We start from the raw sequence: 22,158 nt of genomic DNA, 5'->3' as shown, positions 1-22,158 counted from the left end.
AGATGTAATTTCTTTTCGTTTATGGTGTACCCCAGAGACGTTAGCAATTTCTTTACAAATGCCAGATGATTTAATAGTATGTCCTGGCTTTCTGCCTGAATTAGACAATTGTCCAGGTATGGGTATATTTGAATACTTCTTTGCCTGCAAAATGCAATGACTGGAGCTAGGCACTTTGTGAATACCCTGGGCGCAGTAGATAAGCCAAAGGGCAGTGCAGAGAACTGATAGTGCATGTACCCTGCTCTGAAGCGTAGGTATCTTCTGCAAGATTCCCTGATTGGGATGTGCAGGTAGGCTTTCTTTAAATCCAGTATTGCCAACCAGGCATCTTTGCCTAGCATGGGAAGCAGCTGATAAAGAATTAGCATCTTGAATTTTTGGGATTACCAAAAAGGTGTTGAGGAAAGACAGGTCCAGGATAGGACGCCAGGAATTGTCTTTTCCTGGGAACCAGGAAAAGTCTTTTGTAGAAACCTTGCCCCCATTCTTCCTCTGGGACAGGATGAATAGCCCTGATGCTTAAAAGAGAGAGAGAACTTGCTTTTGAGCCTCTGCCCACTGATGTGTGGGTAGGTCTGGCCAACCATTTGGGATTGGTAAGGAGTGGAAGTGGAATCTGTATCCTTGGGAAACTATATTTTAAACCCATTTGTCCTGGGTAGTGAGTTCCCATTTTTTGCATGCAGGGCAATCTTTCCCCCTAAAGGAACAGTCAGTTGAGCAGGGCTTGGTAGGTTTAGAGTTAAGTCATTGAGACAGTTTACCATAGGGGGGAGTCTTACTACTCCCTGCTTTGGAAGTGGGAGCCCCCCACTGCTTAGGCCTGTGAGTACCTTGGGACTGAAGTCTGGGTGCTCTGCTGGTTCTGGGTTTGGACTGAGAAGGCCTGAAAGAGGCAGGAAAGGACCAATTCTTAGAGGGCCAATGCCTACTAAATCTGGGAGGCTTTACTTTCAGGAAATTTTTTAACAGTTTGCATAGATTTAGCTTTTTCCTCCATCTTTTTAAGTACTACTTCTGCTTTGCTGCCAAACAGGCGGTCTTGGTTTAAGGGAGCATCCAGTAATTCAGCTTTAACATGATCTGGCAAAGATTGCTCCTTAAGCCAAGCGTGCCTTCTAATTATAGACCCAGTGACAGCAGCCCTGCAAGATGCCTCTAATGAATCAAAACCACATTGCAAAGTATGTTTTCCAACTTGTTCAGCAGAATGCATTAAATCAAGCGTGCCTTCTAATTATAGACCCAGTGACAGCAGCCCTGCAAGATGCCTCTAATGAATCAAAACCACATTGCAAAGTATGTTTTCCAACTTGTTCAGCAGAATGCATTAAATCCTGTAAATCTTTACTTTCAGCACAGTCAGGAATCAACATAATTTTCTGTTTAAGCAATCCGATAATATGCTGCTGATACATTAACATATGAAACTGGCAGTTTAAGGCCCTAATGGTCAAAATTGCAGAAGTGTATACCTTCTTACCCCATCTATCCAGCGCCCTGGAATCTCTATCAGAGAGGGTAGGATTTTTGGCAATAGTAGCCTTAATGCCCTTGGGTCCCTGTGAAATGGTCTCAGGATCCACAGTAGGATTTTTAAAGAGGAACTTGTGAGAGTCAGGTACCCTGTAATACCTATTAGGTTTTCTGGGAGCAGGAGGTAAAGAGTCAAGGGCCAGGCTAGATTCCAAGAAGACATCATCTACAATGTCCAGTACAGGAGGGATAGCTAAAGGCCTATGTTGAGGCAGGAGTAAGAATTCCCTAAGCCTCTTTTTGGAGTCAGAGTAATCCTGGCTTTCCAAGCGAAAATGCTCCCTAAGAGTTTGCAAGGTTTCATCAAAAGAGAAATCCTATGGAGGGGAAGCAGAGGGAATGGAGTCCTCTGCATCAGAATCCTCATAGGTAACCTGCTCATCAGAGAAAACAGAAAGTTCAGAATCCTGATCAGAAGAATCAGAGGGAAAATCAGTCCTAGGTCTCTCAGAAGGGGAAGGATGGCTTCTCCTGATTAGAGTAATGAGGTCTTCAGCCATTCTTATCATTTGTTTTTTAGGCATAGGGGCCTGAACATGCAGTCTGGGTGTCGGTTTTCTAGGCATGGATTGAGTTTTAGGCCTTGAAGAAGAAGATGGCGTCGGTTTAATATGCAAGTCAGTAGGCCTGAATACACCCTCAGAAGCCGGTGCCTGCACAGCGGCTCTGGACCCATCCACGGTAGAGACATCTGCAGGTTCCACAGTTGAAGAAGCATCTCGCAGCATACCGGACTCCAAACGGGTCACAGTAGAGGCCTGCGAATCTGAAGTAGCGGTTATCAGAGGCTGCAAAAGCGCCTCACTGAGTACTTGTGAACTGGTGATTAGCTTAGGAGAAGCGTCGCCGGCAACTTTGGACCTAAGCAGTCTGTCTTTATCTTTGCGTTTTTTTGGAATGTCGATAGTTGGGTGGCTTACTGAAGCCATTTCTGGATAATTGATCAGAGTACCAAAATATTTAGATGCGTTAATGAACCAACAATGAATAGTACAAGGTTTGACTAAGGCACAAAACTGACAGCGAGGTACATCGTGGCCTGGGCCTAAGCAAGGAATGCAGTAAGAATGAAAATCTTTATGAGGTATTTGCTTTCCACATGAAATACAATTGTTAACTTTTACTGACATCGGTTTAGAGCAAGAAAAAGGATCCTCAATGGGGTACTTAGCTTAGCTGAAGACTTCAGATCTGAAACTCGAAAATGAAAATTACAGGAGTTGGCTGACCGGCTAACTGCTTCTGCTTTGGGCACCGCACGGCAAGAAAGACTGATGTAATGGCATCTGCTGCATGCTTTATACCCCTGACGACCTGACGTCATGGAAGATGAGACAGCAACCAACGCAGGACCCAAGACTTTTATAATCAGGCTGACTGAGGGCTACTGGAAGCAGACAACCCAAATGTGATGACTGCAACAGTGAAACACGAAGAACATCCACCTGTTACACAAATGTCTAACAAACTAGAGAAAAAGGCTAAAAAGAACTTTTAGCAGTGCTAACACACAAAATAACTTAATGGGACTATAAGGCCCAAACATAAAAGTTGAGAGGCCATCATAAAAAACAGTGAAACAGCTTTGCATTGTTCTACCAGAAGGAAAAAAGAACGTCTAATAAAGAGCAGAAATTAAGCTGATACACTTCTGGATGAAGTAGCAACAGCAAGGGGACACCATACTGCAAGGAAAATAAGCTGCTGTCCTCCAGGACAGAAGCAGCATTAATGCTTCCATAGTGAATAATGAATGGGTGAATGAGCATTTCAAAGCATTCCCTCTTTCTTAACAGATGGAACCAAGTTGTCTGTGGATTGCTGCCCTGTGTCCAAAGTAGGGATGGAAATGTCCACTCTATCTGTTTAATTATCAGTTAAACAACAAATACATAATATATAAAATGGAACTGCAAGTCCACTGTAGGATATCTACAGCTTCTGTTCACATTTATTGCACTGTAGTTTGTGCTTTAATCTTACAACTTACTTTTGCAGTCTTTTTTCACCACAGCATCTCCAAAGTATCCTGGGGCACACTGTTCACAGTGAGGTCCTGCAGTATTGTGCATACACCCGATGCACACTCCTGTTAGGGAGTCACATTCACTAAAAAGCATGTTGCTGTCTGTGTTCCCATTACAATTGCATGGTTTACATGAGCTGCCAATCACCATCGGGTTGCCATAGTAACCGGGAGCACACCTAAAAAAAAAATCAGGATTTAAATACTTTATTAAAATGAATAAACAAATAAAACTAAACTTAATAAATAAAAAACATATTAATACATTGTTATGGGGTTATTATTATTCTCTGAGATCTTCCTGAAACAATGTTATCATTAACAGATGGTATGTGACACAGCCTAAATATGGCATCCAACTGGCCCATTTATTATATTTGCTTACATTCATTGCAGATTGAATTTAACTGTGTAGTATATTGTGTATTCAAATATTCTGCTTAGCTGGTACAATAAGCACAGAACTCTGCAAAGGCTTGCAGTTAGTATCCAAATCAGGCTATTTTGCCTTCCTCCATCATTTCCTGTCTCTTGCACTGAGCTTATCAGAACCTCTTAAGCTGCGGAACTATTCACATGTGTGATGTGCTGCTGATGTTTTGCATTAAAATTTGGATTAATAATTAAAACATATTTAAGATGCTGGCCTTCATATCAAGATATAACAGACTATTTATTTATTTATTTCACATTTGTTAAGCGGGTTGGTCCAACTGAGCACATGCCCATTTTCAGTGGAGACCCGAGGAGAAAAACTCCAAAAGTAAAATCTTTACATAATAACACAGATTAGAGTATTAATTAGATGGGTGGCCACGGTGGTGCAGTAGTTAGTGTTGTCGCCTCACAGCAAGAGGTTCTCTGGTTCGATCCTCAGCTGGGGTGCCTTCTGTGTGGAGTCTGCATGTCCTCCCTGTGGTCGCGTGGGTTTCCTCCGGGTGCTCCGGTTTCCTCCCACATCCAAAAGACATGCTGTAGGTGGATTTGACAATCTAAATTAGCCCTAGGTGTGAGTGAGTGTGTGTGTGTGTATGTGTGTGTGTGTGTGTGTGTGTGTGTGTGTGTGTGTGTGTGTGTGTGTGTGTGTGTGTGTGTGTGTGTGTGTGTGTGTGTGTGTGTGTGTGTGTCTGTGTGTGTGTGCCTTCCGTGGAAGGTTGGGCGCCGAACTGGCAATTCAACACCATAAAACTCCACTGCCAATCATGAGCTGACAGGTGATCCGCTGTGGCGACCCCTAACCGGGAAAATCCGAAAGAAGAAGAGTATTAATTAGATAACATATAGTGTAGTAAAATTACAGCATAATTGTTACCATATACAGAGTGATCATAGAAATATATAGAAATGCATATAATTTGAGAACAAGTACAAGGTGGAGTAAGCAATACACTGTCAAGAATTTTTACAATTAAGTAGATTTGGAAAAGATAAAAGAAATACAGAGAAATAGAGAAGTCAAGTAGGCTCCTAGCAGATCCAGTTTTTCTGGAAGAAGTGTTTTAGTTCTTTTTTGAAGATGTTTGTGTGATGTTTCACAAGTTAGAGAGGAGGTTGTTCCAGATTTTTGTTATGAATGTTTTATATAGGAGAGTGCCTGTGTTGATTTTGGGTGTACATGTTTCTAGAAGAAGTTTCTCTGAACTGTGGATGGGACGTTAATACTGGCCTCAAACAAATGCACTACATTGACCTTCTCAAAAAACTCCAGCTTTACTCCATAGCATATCGCCTACTCCGAAGTGATCTCTGCCTAACATATAAAGCTATGTCAAACCCAGAGCTGTTGGGCATGCTACACCTAAAGAAATCCCAGTTTCTCCGAGCTACACGCTGTAGGGACCTAAACCTTGTCACCACAATAAACAGGACATACTGGAGGGATAGATTCCCACAGACTTCCCATACTCTGGAACAGGCTATCCATCTGTGTCAAGCAAAGTTCTTCATTAGCACTCTTCAAGAAAATTCTTGATGAGTGGATGGGAAATAGGAAATACACCCCGGGGATCACTTCTGTGTCTCTGCTCAACAGTGGCACAGGAAAATAACTTTCTTGGGTGGCATAAGCCAGGGAACCTTGTTGGCTAGGCTTACTTAGGCCCTTGGGCCGATAGCCTAGTACCTACCTATGAACCTATGAACTAAATTAGTGAGAGAGGGACAAACAGTGGGTTTATTTAGTATGAGGTGGATTAAATGTAGTTGGGATAGATAAGATGGTGGGAGAACTCAAGCTATTGCAGCTTGTGGAGAGCTATACAACTGTGAGTAGGATTAGGAAAATTGGCTGCAAATTTCACAATTTTATTACAGGCTTGTTCTAGCCTGGAAAGTAGACAGGACTGAAGGTTGGTGAGGACTGGTGGTCCATTGAGGAGGCTTGGAAGGAGACAGGCTTGGGCCAGGGTGTGTCTAGAATCAGCAGAGAGGAATTTTGAGTTGTGGTGTAGCATGCCAAGTTTTTGTTAGTTTTCTTAACTGCTTGGTGAATGTGCAAGTCAAATTTTAGTTGGTCAGCAAGCAGAATACGAGAAGTCTGGCTGAAGAGAGAGCAAGTATGTGGTTGTAGACCTGTTCACATTTCTCATGGGGCTGGACACAGGAATGTGTACAGTGGAAGAAAAATTCACTGATAAACTGTACAACATCAAAACTGAACACACAACAGACAAGTCTTGTGCACTTTAATTATGTATTCAGAATTATTAAGAGCCTTACAAGGTTCACCCTGTCACCTGTAGGTATGTTATCTGTGGTAAAACTTCTTACATCTACAGACAGTAAACGGGAAGACAAAGACTGCAAGTCTGTTGTAGTGCACAGAGCTCCAAAATGACGTAGTGAAATCAGTGAAAAGACAAGGTTGTTGAGCACCTTTCTGACATCAGAAAGGTGCAATAGTTGTTACACACCCCTTCAGCAATGTAAACCACAAGTTTCATGCTTAATAATGCTCAGCAAACACAGGGGAAGAGCAGTGGGAAGCTGATCACTCTGTATCTTTTATTTTAAATTCCGAACAAAGTGCTGGCTTCTCAGTTTTCTTCTTGGGTAGCCACTCTCTGTGCACCTTTCAAACTGACTCTGGTTTTGCAGCTGTCCCTGATTTTTACTCATATTTTTGCCTTCTCCCTTGTATTTTCTTTTCTTTTTTTTATATTTTCTAGTAAATCACTGAGAATTACAGTTAGTCAGTACCAGTCATAGAGACCTGGGCCTTCTGGCCCCTCTTGTACAAAATGATCAAGTTATTGTTCTAGGAGAGTTGCCCCTGTCACATTATTTGAAACTGTGGAGAACAAATGTCTGTTTTCAGTGCCTGGGAGTCTGTTTCACCAGAGCATTGAAGCAATTTCTGCTGAAGCCAGGCTAACATTAAAGGATACTATCTCACTTTTTTGCTCTGCCTTTGGAGGGGACCGAGGGGTAAGGAAGGTAGAGATACTACAATGAAATAATTTTGCTAGTAATAATGCAGCTACATAAAACCAAATTTAATTTAGCATGTCAGCAGAATAGAGTAAATTTACCTGTTGACTAATGCCCAAAGTTTGCAAGGCAAGATAATATAATAAAATAATAAAAAAATAATAATACCAATAAAATCAAGATAACATCAAGCTTTCTGCACCGACAACCATGCATATTTATATGCTCCTAGAAGTTAACTAGTAAAAGAAATGCAATAGCATTGACATAAACTTGGAATTAAGGTGTTTTAATAACTTACCGCTCACAATGGGCTCCTGCATAACCAGGTTTGCAGAGGCACTGGGTGGCATCTCCCCGTTCAACACAACCCATTGCAAAACTAGAACAGAGAAAAAAATGACTAATCAGTCACAGTTTCAGTCTTTTATTAAAAATGTATAAGTAGTAGAGATACACTTCTACCCACTTATAAATTTCAAGGATAACCATTGCATGAACAGTATTGTACTAAAAGGCATTTCACAGAAGGTCTGACAAAGTCACATAATGTCCCAGTTCTTTATATTTATTTATTTTGAGACAATTTATTTGCATGCTATCTATACATGCCCTTTTTAAGCTTTGTTTTACAGGATGATGACACACTAGAGAGAGGCTAGAACTATGGTTAATGCATACAATTAGAATCATACAGTTACCATTCCAAATGATAGAAAAAAAAGACTAATTTGAAATCAGTGTAATAAGGTTTTGTACTAAAAATAACAATAAGAGGTGATTAGATCACACTTGCATATCTGGACCTAAACTCTTGCTCCAGATAGGACACTTCCTGGAGCTGGGAGTCTGCACTACTGCTGGTAGCATCAGATTCCGCACTGTTGTGGAACTGAACCCCAAAGTGTATGGCAATCCTTGATCCTCTATCCATTGAATGTTCTGGAACCTTCTTTACCATCCTCTCTTTCTCTTCCTTCTTCGTTTTTAGAGGCACTAGATCTTGGAATAGGTACCTTTTATTGTACTTAGGCAGATGTCCTTCACAAGTCAATGTGATGTAGAGACCTCACAGTCTCAGATGTTTATAGATTACCACAGCCTCAGTCTACCTCTGTGCATGGGCTACCATGTTTTGTGCCCTTACTATAGCACATTGATAAAATTATTTCAATATATGAACTGTTTTATCACAGTATGCTTTTTGAGTTTGCTGTGCAATTTTTCCTGTTGTGGTTTGAGATATGGTAGAGGTTCTAGAATTTATAAGGATGACATTTGCAATGTTATGAATAGCCACTGTGCTATTAATATCAGGTATGGACACAGTCCTGTTGGCCATGATGTTGCTAAGTTCTAACTATGAATCTTAAGTTTCCTGCTGATGCACATTTTCTCGTTATATTTTTAATTGTTCATAGTTCGCTCAATTGGCCATTATGCAGTGGGTATTTAATCCTTGATGGACATGTCTGAGCATGCTCGCAATGGTGGAGTTTCCAGTGAAGATGGGGGGGGGGGGGGTCACACAGAACTGCTGTCAACAACAAAAGGGCTGGACCTTGACTGTGTCACACACAGAGGTATTGATGTACACCAAAAGATCAGCTATACAATGGAACAACACAGGCATTGTAGGGAAACACAGGGATACTACCCGTGAAAGCGATGACTCTTGGGTCCCCCCATACCCGCCTTAGTACAGAGGTGTTGGCGTGCAGCTCAAGATCTGCTACACAGTGGAACAACACAGACATTGCAGGGAAACACAGGGATACTACCTGTGAAAGCGATGACTCTTGGGTCCCCCCCCATACCCCCTTAGTACAGAGGTGTTGGCATGCAGCTCAAGATCTGCTACACAATGGAACAACACAGGCATTGCAAGGAAACACAGGGATACTACCCATAAAAATGATGACTCGAGTTCACCCCCTCTTATCCCCCTTACTATAGAGGTGTTTTTGATCTTAACCAAATGTTAAACAAAAACCTGGTTTGATGATACATAATTTCCTGACATTAGGTGAGTTGGGGCTTGGGGAACCATATTGTTCATAGGTTCATAGGTAAGTACCAGGCTATCTGCCTGAGAGCATCTATAAGCCTAGCCAAAATGTGTTGGCTTTCGCCGCCCCCTTAGATTAGTTCCCTATGCCTTTGTCCAGCAGAGCCACTGCAGTGATCCCCAGGGTAAATTTTCTGTTTCCCATCCACTCATCAAGGTTTCTCTTGAAGAGCGTTAGTGATGGGCTCTGCCTAATGTAGATTGGAATCCTGTTCCAAAGCATGGGAAGTCTCTGGGACAGGAATCTATCCCTCCCGCACATCCTATTTATCATTGTGGTGAGGTTTAGATCCCTAGAGCATGTGGCTCTTGGGGATTTTTTTTTTAGGTGGAGCATGTCCATCAATTCTGGGTTGGACATGGCCTTGTATGTCAGGCAGAGATCACCTCTGAGTAAGCGGAATGCAACAGAGTACAGCTGGAGTTTCTTCAGTCGGGCTGCATAGGGCATATGTTTGAGGCCAGTAATCCTCTTGGTGAGGTACTTCTGTGGTGTTTTCAGCTGTTGCAGGTGTCTTGTAAGGTACATCCCAAATGGGGCGTTGTACTCTGTGATGGGTCTGATGAGTGATGAGTAGAGGGGCACAATAACTTCTTTTGTTCTAAATGCGAACCCTTTTGTGACTATGTGGGCCACATAGAAGGATTTTCTAACCACCTTGGCAATATGATTATCAAAGAAGAGATTACTATCTACTTGGGTCCCAAGATCCCTTATTACATTTTCTGTATTTAGGGGACTACCACGTATGTGGTAGTTCATGGGTACTTTGTTTTTTTTCCAAAGGGGATGACTATGCAATTTTGTTTCATTTAGCTTGAGGCCATGATTTTAACACCAGGTATCTGTCTCAGTGAGACCCTTCTGGAGGATGTCTGTATCAGCTGGAGAGTCAATTATAGCCCCCAGTTTGCAGTCGTCTGCAAACTTGGTCAGCCATAGTCCTCCTGTGCTTGCCTGTACCTCTGAGAAATATATACCGAACAGGAGGAGTCCCAGGACTGAGCCCTGGGGGACGGCACTTGTAAATGGTTTAGAGTCGGACATAGAGCCCGCAACTCTCACCGTGTGGGTTCTGTCCATGAGCCAATTGGCAACCCAACTTGTGACACAAGGGTTTATGCTCAGGCTGGTGAGCCTATGTATAATACCAGAATGGAGGATGGTGTCGAAAGCCTTTGCGAGGTCTAGGTAGGGGGTGTGGACCTCCTTTCTCTTGTCTAAAGCCTTGGTAACTGTCTCAAAGAAGTCCACCACATTTAGGAGGCATGATCTGCCCTTAACAAAGCCAAACTGGGTAGGGTCCAATGTTTGAAGGTTCCCAATGTCTCTGTTAATGAATTCCATGATGATGCGCTCCGTAGCCCTGCAGACCAGGCTATAGGGTGATAGTTCTCAGGGACCGTTGTGGAGCGGGATAACTGTTGCTGTGCGCCACTCTATGGGTATGTAGCCTGTAGAGAGGCTGAGTTTGAACAGTGTGTTTAGGTGAGGGGTTAGTTCATTTTGGAGCTCATGTAAGACACAGCCTGGGACACCATCTGGTCCCATTGAAGATGTATTTCTGGCTTTGGACAGGGTTGTTTTAACCTGTGTGTCAGTGATTGCCGGGGCACTACATTCTTCTGGTATGGTTATGGGCCCTTTAGGGGGTGAGAGGGGGGTGAAGTTTGCACTAAACCTGTCTGCCAGAATGTTGGCAATATCAGTCGGTTCAGTGTATTTTGTGCCATTCTGCACTAACTCAGAGCAGATCTGAGAGTTTCCACTTAGGTTCTTGACATAGCTAAATAATGCTTTGTGGTTATCTTTGGAGTCTTTGGCAATTTTTCTTTCAAAGCTAGCCTTGGATGATTTTTATGAGGGATTGTAGTTTCTTGCTGATACTGATCAGGGATGTCTTCCCTTCTTGGGATTTTACTCTTTTCTGTACTAGTTTCCTCCTTCTATTGTATAGCTTGTTTATGGCAGGGGTCCACCAGACTGGTTTCCTTTTCTTGGAGGAGTCAGTCTTGGTTTTGCTTGAGATAGCACGATCCATGCATTCTTGCAGGTGCTCATAGAGTGCCTTTGTATGGGATTCAGCAGCTTGGACAGCATTGTCCTTTAGCATGGGAGCTATGAACCTTTCCACCTCGGTCTTAAGTAACATGAAGTTTGCTTTTGAAAAGTTTTTCACGGTGGTTTCCTTGATTGGGGGTGGGGGTGGAATGTGGATATCCAGAGTGATTAGTCTATGGTCTGATCTAACCAGCAAGGGTTTCACCTCCAGTGTAGAACACCGGTCGCCCATGTTGGTGATGACCAGGTTCAATATGTTGTCACCTCTGGTGGGGGTGTTGACCAGTTGATCCAGGACGTTCGAGTTTACATATTCTAGGAAGCGTTGGGCGAGGGAGTTAGTACTTGAGTAGTTTTCCCAGTTAATGTTTGGGTAATTGAAATCACCCAATATTAGGGCGTTTGGTAGCACCTTCATATTTTCCAGTGTCTCCAGAAATGGGGAATGGGGATCCTGGGTCATATGGGTGATCTGTAGCAAGCTACAATTTGAATCACAGTTTTGCCCATTGTTAGTTGCACATGGATGATCTCTGAGGCATTGTGCTGTGCCACTAACCTGGAGGTGTGGGTATCCTTGATGAATATGGATACACCCCCCACCTTTTGTGTTTTGGTCCGGGTTCAGTGGCCGAAAAGTATGGTATGAGTTATAGCCTGGTAGTGCTGGGGTGCTCTCTAGAGCCTTAAATCAGGTTTCTGTTACTGCACAACAGATATCGATGTTCTCCATACTGAGGAGTGCCTCAAGTGCATGCAATTTGAGGTCTAGACTTCTGGCATTGAGTAGCATTACCCTCAGTTTTTGGTTACTTGTGCTATTTACGGTGGTGGATTTGTCTTTTGAGCCTTGCCTAAAAAAAGGCACTATGGGGGCGGCAAAAGCCTTGGCCAGTATTCGAAAGCCTAAGGGTGACAGGTGCAAGCCATCTCTTGTGAAGTAAAAACTTGCAGTGTTATAAGATAGTACTGAATTTTATTTTTTCTGTTTACTGTTTCATTGAATATTGTGTTAAAAATATACATGTACCTCAACCCCTGCATATACTAGAAATACTGAAAAATAAATAAACCATTTTCTGACTCCATGACTTCATGACAGTGAAATGAGGAGAAACCTATTTCAGACCCCCCTATGTAAACACACACACACACACACACACACACACACACACACACACACACACACACACACACACACACACACTCTGGTACCTAAAGGTTTTCATCCTTCTTTTATCTGAACTTTCTGGTTCATCACTTGCAATGTATTCCTCAGTGGAGGACATTTCAGAGCACTGGCTAAGGAAAAATGGTGCATAAATATAAAAGCAACAGTCTGAGTCTCTTACATGAGCAAATACAATAACAGCATCACAACAGCTTTTCCCTGAAGGGTTTTGTTAGGTAAAACAGAAAGGTGTTTGAGAAGAACTACTCAAACTAGGGGTGGGAGGTTGGCATAATGGTTAAGGTGTTTACCTCAGAGACACAAAGTGTAGTTCAGACCGTGTTCATGTACCTTTAAAAAGCATTTCCATATGTAGCATGTGCATATAAACAGTGAGCATGTGCAAGCAGCAGTACCACTTTGAGAGAACAGCCAGAGTTTTAACATGTATGAGTGCAGTAGTCAAGTCTGTTTATAAGTTTATTTAAGTTTAAGTTACAAAGTCTCATTCCTGATGTGTTTGTGTGCAATAAAGCTGCTTGAACAGAACCCACAAAAGTTTGTCTGTTTTCTCCTGACTAGACAAGCGACATGGAGTCAGAACCGGGATTAAGAGAGCTACTTCTTTGAGACATAAGGTGCAGAGTTGAAGGTGAAAGCAGACTAAACAGGTTGAGTGAAACAGAGCACAGACAAACAAAAAAGGTCCAGACATGAGCTAAATGTAAAGAAAACTGCACAAATGATTTGGCAAAGAAAATGATTATAAGGCACAAAACGCATTATTAATCAAACGAGTAGCACAAAAAGTATTATTAAGCGAACGAAAGGCCCAAACTGCATTATTAATTAAACTAAATGTTCAAAGCCATAATATTTGATAAAACTGGAACAACTATTCATATGGGGCTCAGAATTATCTTTGGTTTGCATAACAAGTATGTTTAAAGTAAAACAAGCACAAGAAAAGTATAATGAGCGTGATAAGAGGTTAAAAAGGCATAACAAGTACTATAAAAAGGCAAATTAAGTATAAAGAGCAAGGCGGCTGCATGTTTTTTAGTAAAAGACTGTGTCTGGGCATAAACTATTATTTCGCATTGACCAAAGCCATTCAAAGCATAACTAGAATTGTTCGAAGTATCTCAGAGTGTGCAAACTGCTCGCAGAGTGTGTGCTTTATTACGGTGCAATTATTTCAAAGAGTTTGCTGTGTGCAAAGTACAGTTATATTGCAAAGTGCAGTCAGAGTACAGCCAATTCAAAAATTTTCTTGTGCTGTGTGCATTTATTCGCAGAAAAAATGCCATTTCAGAGTGTTTCTTACACTGTACAGTTATTTCACAAAGTACAGCCATTTTGAAAGGTTCTTATGCTGTGTACAGTTTGTTTGCAAAGTACATTCATCTCGGAGTGTTCATTACTCTGAACTTTTTCCATTGTGTATAGTTTATTTGCACAATGTAGTTATTTCAAAGTATTTCTTACACTGTTAAGGAGTGGTTTCATAAAGTACAGTGATTTCAACAGAAAAGTACAGTAATTTCAGAGTGTTCTTGTGCTACGGAGACATTTGGCAAAGTGCAGTTATTTCAAAGAGTTTCTTGTGCTACTGGGCATAATTACAAGTATTGGCACCTTCACTACTGTGTGTTGATATGGCAGAGGCATTTTGCAGACCAAGTTTACTTGTGTTTGATCATAATATAGTAGAGAATTGGAGAGTATTCGAACAGGAATATATTTTCATACAAGCAGCTTTTTCTGACAAAGATGCATGTACAAGGGCATTCATTTTCCTTAACTTAGCTGGGTCAGAAGCTATTGAAAGAGAACATTCATTTCTGTATGCATCAGAAGTATATGCAGGAGAGTGGGAAACCATCATGTTGTGGCACCAGATGAATCCAGGGAGGACCCTGAGTGCTTAAAATGTAAATTTAGAGAAATGTGCAACCCCACCTAGACAAATGTTACATTAGGGAGGCACTTATTTTACACAACAGACCAAAAGCTAGATGAAACTTTTGCAGCTTACATCACCGACTTGAGAAACAAAGCTAAAACTTGCAGATTTGGTGACTTGAAATAAAAGACAGGCTTGTGTGTGGTGTTAATATTGCTGCAGTGAGAAAGATTTTGCTTTGTGACAGTGATTAAACATTAAGCAAAGCCATAGAAACTTGTCAAATCCATGAGCTTATGAAAGGCACACTAGTATGCATACAAATGCTAAAAGCATGGTTTCAGCAGCCTCTAGAGCAAACGTAGACAGCATGCAACACGTGGCAAGCAGGAAAAGGCCTAAGCACATAGCAGTAGCAACCCCTGTAGGTGTAGCAAGGAAAACCCGGAGCTTTCTAGCAAGTTCCAAGACTAGTTCAGTTAAAGGAGCATGCTCAGTACAGTATAGGAGTGAGTCAGCAAAATCCAAGTCAAGTCTTATTGTTAACTGTCATAATTGTGAAGCCAGTCATGAGTCTAAGAGAGAGAAGTGCTTACCATTTGGTCAACAATGCCACAAGTGTAAAAAATAGAAACATTTTCAAAAATTTTGTAAATCAAGCAAATCTCATTCAGTTATTAAGAGGGGTCATTCAAAAAATCAAACTGATCATGTAGAGCACTGCAACCCTAGTATCTATGTAGATGGTTTATCTATGATCAGTGAAAAGGTTAATGCAGTAGATTTATTGACAAAGAAAGAAGTATTTTGTATTGTCCTGATCAAGGGTAAACTGACAAAGTGCAAAGTAGACACTGGTTCAAAGTGTAATATAATGTCAGCAGAAATATTTGCTAAAGTAAGAGCTTGTGAGTAACTTAATTTGGTCAATTGTGTGAAGCTTTTTGGTTATGGAGGTGAAGAGATTCAAACTGAAGGCTCAGTAATACTTTCATGTTATTTGGCTGGGAACAGTTACAGCTTGCAATTTTATGTAGCCTGAAGACCTGTGCAGTCATTATTAGGTCTGAGAGACAGTTTAAGAATGAAACTGCTTTATTTTACCAACGAAGTACATCATGTAAGCACATGTCCCAGTTCCAGCTTCAGTGATTCTATTTTCTCAGAATATGCTGATGTTTTCCCTGACAAGCTAGGCAAACTTCCAGTTGTGTACATCATGAAGTTAGACCTGTAGGTCACTCCAGTGGTCAGACCAGAAAGAAAAGTTCCAGTAGCTATGCAGGACAAAGTCAAGGTCCATTTAGACAAAATGGTGCAGCAGGGTGTGATTTGCCCTGTCACAGAACCAACTGAGTGGGTGTCATCAGTGGTAGTTGCTCATAAGAAAAATTCAGATGAAATCAGAGTATGCATTGACCCAAGAGACTTAAACAAGGCATTAAAAGGACCTCATCACCCTATGCATACAGTCAAGGAAATTGTAACCTGCATGCCAAATGCTACTGTTGTTTTTATCTTAGATGCAAATAGTTCATTTTGGCAAGTGATGCTTGATTGCAGATCTTCACTACTGACTACAATTCAGTACCCCATTTGGTAGACAGAGATTCCTCAGGATGCCTTTTGGAATAAATTCTGCCAGTGAAGTCTTTCAGTGTGCATTGCAGCAATTTTTTTCAAGCTACCTGTGTGCAACAATAACTGATGATTTACTAGTTGGAGGTGATGGTGAAGCAGAGCATGACAGAAACCTCAGGAAAGTTCTGGACAGATCGGGTGAAGTGAATTTAAAGCTTAATCCTCTGAAGTGCAAATTCATACTACCAGAAGTTACTTATGTATGTCATTTATTTACCAGTACAGGTTTATGACCAGATCCTTCTAAACAAGCAGACATCCTTGAGATGCTAGCTCCAGACAATGTCCAAGCTTTACAGAGTTTTCTTAGTATGGTTAACTATTTGGGCAAATTCATCCCTGACTTTAGTGATCTATCAGTACCTTTAAGAGAGCTGACATGCAAAAACATTGCATGGTCATGGTTAGAACAATACCAGACAGCATTTGATAACCTCAAACAGCAAACTGCTAACCTGTCTACATTAAGATACTATGATGTCCACAAACCAGTAGTTCTTTCCTGTGATGCTTCAAAGTTCGGTCTTATTGCAGTTATTCTTCAGGAAAGGCAGACCTGTTGCCTATGCACCTAGATCTCTTACCCAAACTGAAGATGCAGTATGCTCAAACTGAGAAGGAACTTTTGGCAATTGTGTTCGCATGTTCCAAGTTCCATGATGTTTTTGTTTAGTAAGGTCAAATTTCTGTTACTCGAGAGTAGTATACAGCATAAGGTAATATAGGCGACGGGCTTATCTTATGTTTTGGAGAGCCTACATCGCTACCTGGCTTATCAAATGGTTCTAAGTAGGTTATTACCTATTTAGTTTAATCTTTCTCTTGCATTTCCACTTCCTTCAGCAAGTTAATATTCTTTTAATAACAAGGAGATACCCTATCCTGCTTCTAGTCTCCCACTTAGATTTTTCTCATGTTCTGAATATTTAAAACATATTTTGCTATTTTTACTGTAATTTATTTGGTCCAGCATAGATACTGCTCTAGTGGCTAGTTATGTGATTTGTGATCTACAGCTAAGATATTATATGCTATGCTTCTTGTTTTACCTAAATTGACAAACTGAATTGTGTTCTACAGCTGTGATATTATCTACTATGAATGCTTGTCCTTCCCAAATTACAACTGGCTTTTGTGTCACTGAGTAACTGAAGTGTGCATGTATTGTTTGTGTTTAATCATCTGCCTCACTGTTGACTGCTATTTCCTGTTCCTATCCATCTTATATAGAATGGTGAATAGGACATATAGTTTTGGGCTTCTATGTGATGGTGTTTAATATGCTAATGTTATCACGGCTAACTTAACTTGTTTACTTGTCCTCCCAGCTAATGCTCTCTCTTACTACCTTGTCTATAGCCCCTCATTTTTCTTTCTTCTCCTTCCATTTCTCTCACCTCTTCTTATCTCTATTACTAGCATTTTCTACTTCATATCTCTCACCTCTCTCTATGTCTAGTATCTATATGCTCTCTTCCTCTCTACTTTCCCTTTTCCTCTCACTCTGTATATCTATTGCTCTCTAACTCAGTGTTCTCTTCTTCCTCTCTTTCAGTTGTTATCTGAGTGCTCCCTCCCTACAACAAAACTGAAGGATAACCTATTTCAAAACCTGAAGATGCCCCTGAAGCTGTTTGTTTGCCAGGCTTCTTAAAGGACTTATAATTCCTAAAAGCATTTTCTCAAGTGTGTTATAATTACCTACTTTATCATCAATAACTGTAATGACTATATTTATCTGGTAACCCCTCTATGTGAGATCTAGCATCCAAATGCAAACCTCTACCCACTATCTTTTTCTAGTCTTTTTGACCTTACCTTCTTACTTTGAAATAGGCCTCCTGCCTACCTCCTCCAGTTGCCATTTTCCTCCTGTCCACTAGATGGCAGCACTCTACCAACATATAATTTATCTTTAAGTACCTAACCTAAGGTCTAGAACCTATTTGTAGTGATAACAGTCCTAATCCCCTTGCTAAATAATTGGAAATTCCACTAACACCATTCTAATCCTTGTTCTCATAATCTGTTAAAAATAACTCTTTCTTCACCCTAATTTATCTCCAATTTCTACATTCTAAAGCCAAAACACTAAAGAACAGATGATACTTTTTTCTGCTGTACTCACCTTATAGCTCTGCCTGCTCCCCTACCCTACCCCCAATTCCCACCCACCCCAAGTACTCTTAACCTTATACTACGGGTAACCACACCCCCTTCTGTCATCATCCAATAGCCTACTCTATCTCCTTATATAGTTAACAATCCACATCCTTTTTGCTCTTTGTCTTCCTTCTTGTTAATCCTTCATCATATATCCACCCCAAACTCTCATACTTACTTCTTACTAAAGAGACACACCCCTTACTATCCCTCTACTCACACTCAGTCTCCTTGTACCGTACTTAGTACATAATTACTCTCCTTGTATCTCCTAATAAATTCCTTCAATTATGGTTGTCCCAAGCTTAAAAACTCACTCTAACTTGCTCCTCTTGTCAAAAATTCTTGCACTCTGCTACTATCCTACAGGCTCACTTGCTATGAAACCCTTCACTTTACGAAATATGATCTCCCCTCAAAATAAACTGTCCCTCTCTCCCTTTTAAATTCTAAATCCCACAGTAACACTACATCCTCATCAGCCTACCTTCAACCTCAATTTCATAGAATAAGCCACCTTAAGTGTTTCCAAACTAAAACAATGGATTCTATTTTAGGTAATCTACAAAAACGGTCTATTATTCCTCAACAATACCTACTACTACATGGGTACATTCATTCAAACCCAGGCCCTAATACTAACATTCCTGATTCCCAATCCTCCCATCTAGCCACTTCCAGCACCCCCTCTTCTACCAAAAACTCTCTTCTCATAGCCCACCTTAACATCCAGAGTTTAAATAAAATGAGCCGGCTACATGCCCTGTTAGACCTGTACTCCTTTGACATCCTATGTCTAACTGAAACCTGGCTCAAACCAACCACCAAGCATAATGATATCATCCCACCAGGATATAACATAATTAGATTAGACCACCCAAACAAAAAGGGTGGTGGAGTGGCAATAATGTTTAAATATGAGTTGCAACTTACCCCCATTGACATTACACATCCCTCAACTTGCAATGTCGAGATCTTAATGTCCAAGCTTTTAATTAATGCTAATAAATCCATTTATATTATCTGCTCTTACATCCTCCTGGGTAACATTAATACCATGGAAAATATCCTCTGCTGGCTCTCCTCAAACTTCCCACAAGAAACCATACTCCTTGGTGATCTTAATATAGACTGGAAATGTTGTACTTCTGATAATCCTACTACCCACATAAACCTTCATGGTGTTTATCAAACCATCACAGACCCTACAAGAACTCATACATCCAGCAATAAAAAAACACTTTAGACTGGATTCTAGTTAACAGTAACCCCCACTTTTATAAAACAGGCATACTTCCCAATGATATCAGTGACCACTCTCTCACCTTTATAACTAAACTAAAAACCTCCATTCCCAGTCAAGTAAACTTCAGAACCACCAGTAACACAAAATATCTAAACCCAGTCAACTTTCAAGCAGAACTTAAAGCTTGCAATTGGACCCCCCTAAAATACTTACCACTCGAGGAAGCTGCCTCATACTTTAATAAAAAATTCTTACTAATCCTAGAGCACCATGCCCCTTCTCGTATGATCAGAATTAGGAACAAACCAGCTCCCTGGCTTTCAAAAGAGACAAGGCAAAAAAATGCCACTTAGAAATAGAATCTGGACCAAATGGAGGCATACAAAGAATCCAACTGATCACTTAAACTTTAGACAGCTTAGAAACGCCACTAAGAAATCTATATTCCTTGACAAAAAAAAAAGTACAGTTGTGTACCTACCATAAATGTAAATGTTTGAGTGTATTCACTGTTGCAGTCATTACTCTTGGGTTATCTTGCTGGCAGGCTACCCTCAGTCGGCCAGAATTCCAAAGTCTAGGTCCGGCATTGGTTGCTGTTGTCTCTTCCCTGACGTCAGTGCGCCAGGGGTATAAAAGATGCAGCCGACGCCATTTTCCTCAGTTTTTCTTGCCCCAGATGTCAGGTGCCCCCAAATTGGTAGGGTGAAAATATGCCAATAAAAATGCATGCACAAAAATAACATTTCCTTCATCTACAAGCAAATACACCAAATAGGTTGTATAGGATAGAGAAGTGCTGATAAGTCCCAGCAAAGAAAAGGGGGATGGTGGGTGGGTAACCTGGACTGCAACAGTGAATACACTCGAACATCTACATTTATGGTAGGTACACAACTGTACTATGTTCATCGTGTTTCGCTGTTGCAGTCATTACTCTTGGGTTGAATCCCAAAGCTGAGGAAGGGTGGCTGGGCTAAATAGGGTTAGGAGAGGCTATGAGGCCCTGCAGAACTGTAGTGGCAAAGCCTGCTCTGGACTTAGAGTAAAGAGGTAAGTGGTAGTGCTTTGTGAAGGTGTGCACTGAACTCCAAGTTGCAGCCTCTAAGATATCTTTGGTTGGTACTCCTCTGAGGAAGGCTGCTGAAGTGGCTGCTGCTCTGGTGGAATGAGGCCTAATGCCCTTAGGCACTGATTTGCCATGTTGAAAATAGCAGAAACAGATGCAATGGCCTATCCATTTAGAAATAGTCTGTTTTGAGATAGCCTTTCCTTGTGATCCTGCAGCATATGACACTAAAAGTTGCTCAGTCTTTCTGAAAGCTTTAGTTCTGTCCAAGCAGAAGCGTAACTGCCTGTGTATGACCAAAGAATGCAGAATTTTCTCACCCTTGTTCTGTGGATTAGGATAAAAGGTAGGCAAGTGAATGGTTTGGTTAAGGGCCACACTAGACACCACCTTAGGCATAAATGTAGGGTTTGTCCTCAGAGAAACTCTGGATGAAAAATGAAAGGTTCCACAGCCATGAGTGCTTGTAACTCTGAGACTCGCCTTGCAGAGGTTATTGCTAGGAGCAGAGCTGTTTTCCAGGATAAGAATTTTATATCTGCTGTTGATGCTGGCTCGAAAGGAGGCAGTGTGAGTTTTTCCAAAACATAATTGAGGTCCCAGGCTGGAATTGGTGCTCTCCTTGGAGGTCTAATGTTTTTGACCCCTCTGAGGTACTGCCTTATTAAAGGATGAGAAAAGATAGGTGGTTCCGTATTGTAATGGGCTGAAATGGCAGAGGCATGAATTTTAACTGATGAGAAAGAAAGGCCTTTGTTCAGCATCTCAGTTAGGTATTGTAAAATCTGAGGGATATTTGGTACGCACGTGTCACTGCCTTGTTCCTGGTTCCAAGCACAGAATCTCTTCCATTTTTCTGCATAAGATTTTCTGGTACTGGGCCTCCTGGCCTCCAAGATGGGATGAAATGGCAGAGGCATGAATCTTAATTGATGAAAAGGACAGGCCTTTGTCCAGCATCTCATTTAAGTATTGTAAAATCTGAGGAATATTTGGTACAAACATGTCAATTCCTTGTGCCTGGTTCCAAGCACAGAATCTCTTCCATTACATCCATAACAGCTTTTGAAAGAGGAGTGTTTTGAATGGCTACATTATTCGCCATGCTGCCAGATTTAAGGTTCTGAGTTGGCTGTGCAGGATCTGATTGTTTTGTTGGGTCAGTAAGTGAGAAGTTTGAGGCAATATTCATGCTGGACCTTGAGACAAGCTCTTTAGGATTGGGTACCAGTGCTGACGTGGCCAGTCTGGTGCAATCAGTATCATTTTTGGCTTCTCTTGTCTGACCTTTAGGAGTACCCTTGGAAGGAGAGGCACTGGGGGAAAAGCATATACCGTTAGATTTTTCCAGCTGAAGGATAGGGCGTCCACTTTCCATGCTTGCTTGTGATAAATCCTTGTGCAAAATCTCTGCAATTGGCAGTTGTGAGGGGAGGCAAATAGATCTATGTCTGGGCATCCCCATTTCCTTATTATCATGTTGAAGACTTGTGGATCCAGTTTCCATTCGTGGGGATCCATGAGGTTTCTGCTTAGTTCATCTGCCAGAGTATTTGTTTTTCCTGGCAGGAATTGTGCTTGCAGGTGAACTTGAAAAGCCAATGCTGTGTCCCATAAGGTCATTGCTTGTCTGCAGAGGGGGTAGGAATGTGTACCTCCCTGCTTGTTTATGTACCACATGACCATAGTGTTGTCTGTCTTTATCAGTAACTGTCCTGGATGAAGCAGGTCCTTGAAAGCTGTCAGGGCATTTTGAACAGCTAGCATCTCTTTTTGATTGATGTGAAGATGCATCTGGGTTGCAGGCCATGTGCCCTGAATACATTTTCCTGCCATAT

At 41.3% G+C, this 22,158-nt stretch overlaps 1 protein-coding gene across 1 annotated transcript in view; it reads right to left on the bottom strand.

The window, feature by feature from the left end:
• LAMA5 (laminin subunit alpha 5) overlaps window positions 1–22,158 on the bottom strand; it is a 1,615,491-nt gene that overhangs the window by 515,753 nt on the left and 1,077,580 nt on the right. The window contains exons 44-45 of the mRNA XM_044090412.1: window positions 7,296–7,376; window positions 3,530–3,744 (exon numbers count right to left, since the gene is read on the bottom strand). Coding sequence (XP_043946347.1) covers window positions 3,530–3,744; window positions 7,296–7,376 — 296 coding nt within the window. The remainder of the gene's footprint in view (window positions 1–3,529; window positions 3,745–7,295; window positions 7,377–22,158) is intronic.

The sequence above is a fragment of the Protopterus annectens genome, chromosome 12.part0, assembly GCF_019279795.1.
Source record: "Protopterus annectens isolate FY-2018-M chromosome 12.part0, PAN1.0, whole genome shotgun sequence".
NCBI classification, from domain to species: Eukaryota; Metazoa; Chordata; order Ceratodontiformes; family Protopteridae; genus Protopterus; species Protopterus annectens.
Note: the sequence above shows the minus strand (reverse complement) of the source record. Positions and strands in the feature narration are given on the sequence as shown.